Here is a 9061-nt window from a genome sequence, read left to right on the forward strand (position 1 = left end):
GTAAACTGCATCTTTGTTTATGGAATAGACTAACCATTCCCTGTCCGTATTTTCTCCATTACAAAGAAAGTGATTGTAATATCGTTCCGTAAAACATCTTCCTTCTTTATTGCGAGGATAATTAAGATCACGCCGACGGACTGGCCCCTTTTCTATGATGTCACACCTTTGCCGATCATTCAAAGTTGTTGGCCAATTTCCAGGATCACTGATGTCAGCTACTATAGATGAAGACTCCGGTGCGACTTCACTTATTTGAACATCGGCTGCAATTTCCTCATTTGTACTTGTGAGAGCGGAATCAGCTTGCTCACTTTGTGGAGCGAAATATTTATCCAAGGCACCTTGCTGTCTCTTTTGAGCTTCTTCTTCTGCCTTCTTTTTCTTCCGCTTTGTAGCACCAGAGAGATATGTTCTCCCCAAGTCCCGCTCTCGACTTGCTATTGGGGGTCTGCAAAGATAAATAAACCTAAAGAGATCAGTGGCGGCTCACCCACTGAGTGGCTGGAGTAACTCTGGGGGACCCATGCTTTCAAATATTAAAATTGTTGATTAATAAAACGATATGTTGTAAAGCTTATCCGTGTTGAGGGCTCTCATTCCTCGACAATCTTCAAACTGGGGACCGTATGCGACACATTAGGTCGTCTGGGGCCCCATCTATATGAAGTCATCCGGGCCCCACTATAGTGACACTTTCGTGGAGGGAGAGTGCATTTACATTCGTACCTATTGTACATGCCATATATGAACACTTTATAATACATCTCATAAAACATGTGATTTTATCACATTTTGTTTTCGCATTTAAACTCTCTCTATATAAGGAAATGGCCACTTTGGGTCTGAAACATCTGAATTCTTAAAGTCCGGGGGCCTCAAGCACCAAGCTAGAGATTCGAATTTGTAGAAGCAAAAAGTCTCACAAATGTTCAAAGCATATATGAAATTGAAGAAATAAGGCATAATATAAATGCTTTTTCTACTTTTATGGTAGGAATCATTTAGTGAGTCAGTTTTCTAAAGCAAACATGCATTCTGATCATTCAACAGGGACGAGCGCGGGGCCCCCAAAAGCGCGGGGCCCGGGGCAATTGCCCCTCTTGCCCTCCCTTAAAGCCGGCACTGACTATCAGGAAGCTTGTAATAGTATACGGTAGTCCTTCTGGTCAATGTAAAAAATGACACTGAAACTGATAATGATAGTAGTAATGATAATGATAATAGTAATTATTGTAATAATAACGATTATAATGACGAACAGAATAGTGATAATAATAAAAGCAATGATAACAACAACAATTATAATAGTAATGACAATAACAATGATAATAATAATAATAATAAACATGATAATAATAATGATATCAATAATGACAATGGCAATAATGATCATGATAATAATAATAAGGATAATAGTATAATAATGATTATGAAAATAATATTGATATTGATACTACTACTATTAATAGTAATAAAGATAATGGTAATAATAATGAGGATAATAATTATGATAATGATGATGATGATAATAATAATAATAATAATAATAATAATAATAATAATAATAATAGTGATAATAATAGCATTATTATAAGAACAATTGTAATAATAACAATGATTATGATAATATTAATGAAAATTATATAAATAATGATACTAATACTAATAATGGTAATGATGATAATAACAATAATAATGATAATATTGGTGATGAAGATGATAATAATGATGATAATAAAATAATTATAGTCATGATAATAACAATAATAATAATAATAACAAAATACCATTAATTATAACAATGATGATAATCGCCGCTCACCCAAGTGATAGTTCAGGCTAGCCGAGGAGAGGCGAGAAATCCGGCCGATCGAGACTGGAATCCAATTACTACTTGGCTACAAGATGCCTTTCTGTCCTGCCCAATGCACTCTCCATCGCATAGCATTGCAGAGGGCCTGAAACTTATATATATATATATATATATATATAATATGTATATTATATATATATATATAAACATATATATATATAGATATATATATATATATATATATATATATATATATATTGCATATATATATATATATATATATATATATATATATATATATATATTGCATATATATATAAACATATATATATATACATATATATGAGGCCCGCCGCGGTAGAAGGGTACTAAGTGCCACCGAAGGCAAAATGGTATTTTCTTTCTCCTCAGCAGCTGGTCCCACTCTACATTATGGTTGACATATTACCCTTATTCCAACATCCCATTGCTTACAAGGGTACGTTTTCCTTAGTGACTCAGTGGGGTCCTTATAGATAATGAATTGTGATTTCCTCTGCTTTAATACATGTTATAGGTTTGTTTCAGGGCTTTCATTTGGTATATAATACTTTACTCTAGCTCTATTGTACAGCTGTTAACACTTTCTAAAAATTCCGAATCTTTAACCTTGTTTTCTCGCAAATAATGATTTTGGCGCTTAGTACCCTTCTGCCGCGGCGGGCCTCATATGCATACATATATACATACCTATACATATATATATATATATATATATATATATATATATATATATATATATATATAGTGTATATATATAAATATAAATATATATATATATATATTTATATATATATATATATATATATATATATATATATATATATATATATATATATATATATACATGTATGTATATGCTTACTTGACCGAAAACTTACAGGATCTTGGCGAGAGGCCCACGTCGACTGGCCAAGAGTGAAAGACTGGGTATCCTGAAGCCAGGTATGGTTGTCAACTTTGCCCCCACTGGCCCCACCACTGAGGTTAAGTCTGTGAAGATGCACCACGAAGATCTTACCGAGGTTGTCCCTGGTGACAATGTTGGCTTCAGCGTGAAGAACATGTCAGTGAAGGACCAGACGCATGGATTCGTCGATTCTGACTCCAAGAACGACCCAGCTAAGGAAGCTGCTGACTTTACCTCCCAGGTGATCGTCCTTAACCACCTTGGCCAGATCCAGGCTGGGTACTCACCTGTGCTTGGTTGCCACAATGCTTACATTGCCTGCAAGTTCGCTGAACTGCTGACCAAGATCGACAGCCGTACTGGTAAGGAAATGGAAGCACGTGAAATCTGGCGACTACTGCAACGTAAAGATGGTTCCCAGCAGGCCCGACTGTGTGGAAACCTTCCAACAGTATGCTCCTCTTGGACGTTTTGCTGTGCGTGACATGAAGCAGACGGTAGCTGTGGGTGTAATCAAGGGGGTCAACAAGAAGATACGTAAAAAAAAAAAAAAAAAAAAAAAAAAAAAAAAAATATATATATATATATATATATATATATATATATATATATATATATATATATATATATATATATATATATATATATATATATATTATATATATATATATATATATATATATATTTAATGCATGTGTGTATGTATGTGTATGTGTGTGTGTGTATAACTGTCGCAGTGATCTATTGCCTGCGCTGCGACGATTGGCTCGACTTTGTGCTTACGGCGAGAAAACGACGTATCGCCTTGAGAAATATAATGCAGGTTTTCTTAGGGGAAGTCGCCGCCGTGGCATAAGTGTTAGCGCGTTGATCCGCGGGTGATTAGGTAGGGCATCCAATCAGGGAAGGGTGGTATTGCCTTTTCTATAATAATGTGGAAGAGGCCTAGATCCTGCAGTGGAATAAATAGCTGTTGAACAAACAAACAAAACAAAGTATATTTGTGTGCGTGTGTGTGTCTATATATATATATATATATATATATATATATATATATATATATTATATATATATATATATATATATATATATATATATATATATATATATACATATATATACATACATATACATATATGTGTGTGTGTGTGTGTGTGTGTTCACTCAACTTGACAAAACATATATGATTGATGAAATGTGTTTTCCTTGTGCATCAGTCATCATTCACATTTCTTACAAATCGCCAATGATATAACTTAAATAATTTATTTACATGCCCTGATTATCGATCTCTCGATATTTGAAAGAATAGGATGGCAAAAGTCTGCTCCATCAAGTGGTAACATATGAAGGGGAACACAATGCAGCTCAGTTTTAACTCATCACCTGTAATAGTTACTTGGTTGTGAAAAATCCAGTAATCATTATTGGTATACATATCGCAGAATTGACAGAATGCATACTAACGGCAACTCCACTCATTAACTTACACCTGTTGCCGAACGTGTTAACCTTTCAACCACCCGTATAGATGTCCTCGTTTCATACCTGACCATCTGTATGGGGGCTATTCCACATTAGATTTGTTAAGTATTCCAATAAATTGCAAGTATACACAGGATACTTGCTATTCCTTTATCTAAGGGCCTCCGTAGCGCAGTCGTAATGAACACCCTCGGCTGGGGACCAGAGGGGCCTCCAAACGAGATTAAGCAGGCCAGAGTAGTCTCTCACTGGCAAAACGTTTAGAAGAAGGTGCTGCCCTAGCCCTTGAAATAGTGACGTGCATCGATGATTAACAGGGTTTCCCAATCAACAAGAGAGTGTAAGCATCACACAGGATACGGATTCTAATAAAAGGTGTGATTACGATATTATATACCTCTTGCTGACGGTAGTGATTGCCATTAGCAGTAGTATTGTTAATGTTGCTTTTACTATACTGTTACTTCATATTTTTACCATCATCATCACTACAACCCACACCACCGCACCGCCACCATCGCCAACCACCACCACCATCATTATCATTAATGACAACTCCACCACCTACACCTCATGTCAAGTACAGCAACTACTTACACCCTACTTATCAAATAGCCTTGCATCATTACTCGAAGAAATTCCCCGGGCGACCGGGACGAATAACAATTCACTGAAATCAAACATTTTCTTAAGGGAAATGCGCACACACACGGGGCTTACACACTAGCATATCATATAACAGTTTAGAATCCATGTTTGACGGTTATGATGGTCTGCCTTTATTTACACCATTCAGACATGCCTGCAATATCTGTCAGCGTCACTCAGGTCAGTGTAGGGAGAACATCACACTACCTGGCTATTGATCAACAATTAATCAATTTACCTGCAGTTGCAGGTAGCCATTTCATGTGGTGGAACCAAAGTGAAGAATAATACCATGAAATTCTTAGAATTAGTTTAATGCTATTGTTGCTATTATTATTGTAGTGGGGTATTGTGGCTCAGTAGCCAATATTAATTTCAAAGGGGTTCAATGTCAAATAAATTCCTAGGAAGTGGTAGCGTGAATTTAAAACCAGACTGCCTGCATATAGATCTCGGCATTATAGCACGAGAACAATGTTAACTAAATTTAAATCGAATAAAACAGTAATACAAAAGAAAAACCTTGTCATATTCACAAGCTTAGTATGGCATGCAAAATCTATGAAACCCTGGTTTATATTTATTTTAAAAACAAAGAATCATGTCCACAAGGTGCACAAAGAAAACAGCCAGGAAAACAGAACTTAACTTGTATTTTTCCCGTGTAATGTGATGCCCAGACTGGCCGAGATTTCCACTTTCTGCTCAGCAAAGGAAAATCACCCAGGAGGGGAGGAAAACGCCGTTGTTTCGAGGATAATGGACCTATTTCCCGCTCAACGCGGCTTTTATTTATAAAGCTCGTGACGTTATAAGCCACGCCAAACATCGTTCGTAAAACGTAAGGTTTGTACAAAAAACATTAAGAAAGAGAGTAAAATAAAAAATAAAATGACCTTCATAACGAGACAAAACATAAAAAATACTTGCATAATATGGAGTAGACTGAAAGAAGTACAATTGATAAAATATGAAGTTAAAACACATATTTCTTAAAATGAGAATAAACTTCCGTAGACAGAAAAAAATACAAAAAGGCAAGATAAAAAATAGGAAATAATTTTAAATGATATAAGTAACCATGAAACCCACAGAAGAGAGAAATAATCTGCGTATAAATGAATCGCAGAAGAGAAGACGGGGTCAAAGGGCAAACTCAAACAGAAGTGATTCATAAGGAACCAACGTAAAATGGAACAATAAAACAGAAATAAGTGAACGTATGTACATAGAGACATGCAGAGAGGACGATTGCTGCAAGCGTTGGCCGGGCTGTGAGATGTCAGGGCGCGCGAGAGTACGGGAGGCAGACGGTGAGATGAGGAAGAGATGGCAGGCCGTAGGAGGCCACCTTTAATTATCATCATTATTATCGGCAGGCATTATTATTTTTGTCACCATCATTACCATTATCAATTTCAATATTATTGTTGTTGTTTTTATCAATTAAAGTATTTATCAACATCATGCTTATTATCATCATTATTGTTAGTATCTTTAATGTTATGATTAGTGTTGTTGTTGTTATTGATATGATTATTAGTATCATTATTTCTTTTTATTATAATATATATTTTTATCATCATTCTCATTTTTATTATCACTGTTATTATTATTATTATCATTATTATTATCATTGTTATCATTTTATTATTAAATTATTATTATTATTGATATTATTATTATTATTATTATTATTATTATTATTATTAATTATTATTATTTTTTTTATTATTATTATTATGGAATAAGGTATAAGGAAATGGTACCTCGTCCACTTGGGCCAAAGTGGTGCGGACCGGCTCGTGTCTGCAAACGATTGGGACCTGTTTCTTTTGATGTTCACACCTAGATACTGGCAAGGTTCTCCGTGCCCATCTTAACCACCTAAGACCTTACAAACCGTCAGAAGAACTTACTTATGCTGATGATGAAGGGGATCCAGATGAGCTTCTTGAATATAATGACCCATGTGTTTGGGATCCTGGTATTCATGAATTAGCCTGAATAGCATCCAGCTCAACCAGCTCAAACCTTGTAGGGACCTCATATCAGTGAGCCAATGGCCTAGCGCCACACTGAGTCGAGGGATACTGTTATTTCGTTTGGGAACTTGTTTGCAGTAAGGTTTACATGATGTCACAAGCTGCATGTTAGTTGATATAGGGATTCTGCTTTCCATAAGTCATTGGCCTTGTGCCACATGGAGGTAGAGATTGCTGTTGGAGGTACTTTCAGAGATGTTAGGGACTTTAATTTCCATGTGTTAATGGCCATGTGTCATACGGGAGTAGAGAATGCTGTTCCTGAGAAGTTAGGGACTCTACTTTTCGTGAGCCATTGGTCTTGGGCCACCCGAAAGTAGTTGATGTTAAAGATGATTGACAAAACTGTACACTTAGTCACCTGCAGATAAAGCTGTCCTCATGAAATATTGTAGTTCTCCAGGATAAGTGCTCCAGCCGTTGCTTCTGAAGGCAAACTATTTGGATGTTTTCATACTGCATTTTCGTGAGTATGAGATTACATTTTTACCCTGTTGTCCACTCCACTTGAAATATCAGGACTCAAGCTTGCTTCTCTTTTCAGGTCTCCGCTGACTGCTTCGACCCTGAGCGGGGGGAGGAATCTGTAAGGAACCCTCTCATGCAACTTTCCCCGCGAGCATCCTACAGTATCTCTCGCTCCCGCGGATTTGTCGCTCAATGGTCAGTCTATAGCAGTTAGTGTGTATTATTGCCCCTCTTTTTTTACCCGAGAACACCGGATGACATAACTCCAGCCACACAAAGAAAAGTTAAGTCTTGAGAGCCTGATAGTTTTATTTTACTAGGAGCTGGATGTGATCTCTGTTTCTTATAACAAAACATGTACATTTAGTGATGCCTTGCGATTTCATTTCAATGGATTTACTTTTATTTATTTATTTTTATTCACTGTCCCCTCAGGAAAGAGACTTTTTAAAATATTATTTAAGGTCTTTTACCTAAGGATCATCTAGGACTCATTTTCTTCAGTAGTTAATGTAAGCCTTTAGCTTAGCATTTCATTTTGAAATTGCTTTTATTTGTTCACGGCAGCTTTATAATAACTATAGGGCCTTTTTTGTATTTTATTGTTTTCATGGTTTTATATAATAGTATTTTCATATTTTTTTTATTGTTTTTTTTGTTTTTTGTTTGTTCGTCTAATGATTACTTTAAATGAACATTTAGTAGGTACACACTGGAACTTGCCCCCAAGTAGTTCTCATGCAGAATTCTCCCCCCCCCCCCACGCTACCACACCTCCAGGGGGATCTGTACATGAGGGAATATTTCAGGTACAGGCTTGTGTCCCTTACTAGCATAAAGGGAAGGGAGCCAATAGTGCGGGACCCTGGCCACGGATGTCCTTAGTCGATACACCACACTGGAATAAGGGACCAAAGAGGCGTGTTGCTAGCCGCAGGGTGTACTCATGCAAGGCATCACTCAACCAGTAGGACTCCGTCTCCCCAGCACACACAGGAGCCATACACACGTGGGTAGGTGTGAGCACCTGGGGAGAGACCAGAGGGGATGCCACCTACAAGATAGGAATCATTGTTTGGAACCCTTTGTTCATCTCTCTCCAGTGAGCTAGCCACCCAAAGGATAAGTAAAGTAAGTCAGATATGCAAAGGTGAGCCCCAACCGGGCTATGCCCATGAGGGGAGCCTGCCCTGTGTCGACTAATACCGACACGCTAACATGTGTCAGCTAGTGCTGACTTGACTGAGCTTAGTCCTTACCCATTGGGTACCAAGCCACAGCAGTAACCTCCAGGTGACAATTAGAACTTCTCATGCCTGGGCGGGGTGCAAACCGCCGACCCCTCTGATGAGAGGCCGGCACGTTACCGTTGTACTAGCCCGGAGGCTACTCAAAGGGTGATTAACTTAAGAGAGGGAGCTCAGGTCCTGCACCTTTAAGAGGCGGTTCCAGTGGCAGGACTTGATATGTTGTAGTGAACTATCTTCCCGAAAGGAAAACGGGACTATCTTTGAAGGGGATCCCAAGCTATTCGTGGCAAAGCTGGACACATGGAACTTCCTCTCATGGCCACCAATTACATGGTGCACCCCAAAGACTATTAAATAAGTGCTTTCTGTGATTAACTGATTGAAATTCTTTACTTTACTG

The 9061-nt window shown here is 37.4% G+C and overlaps 1 protein-coding gene across 1 annotated transcript; it reads left to right on the forward strand.

The window, feature by feature from the left end:
- Positions 1-2785: 2785 nt before the first annotated feature.
- Positions 2786-5214, forward strand: LOC119596705 (elongation factor 1-alpha-like). The gene is given in 4 exon segments (XM_037946035.1): positions 2786-3137; positions 3139-3302; positions 4568-4830; positions 5143-5214. Coding segments are annotated over 4 exon segments (834 nt in total). The 5' UTR covers positions 2786-2802.
- The last annotated feature ends 3847 nt before the right edge of the window (positions 5215-9061 follow it).

Source organism: Penaeus monodon, chromosome 38, assembly GCF_015228065.2.
Source record: "Penaeus monodon isolate SGIC_2016 chromosome 38, NSTDA_Pmon_1, whole genome shotgun sequence".
Taxonomy (NCBI): Eukaryota; Metazoa; Arthropoda; class Malacostraca; order Decapoda; family Penaeidae; genus Penaeus; species Penaeus monodon.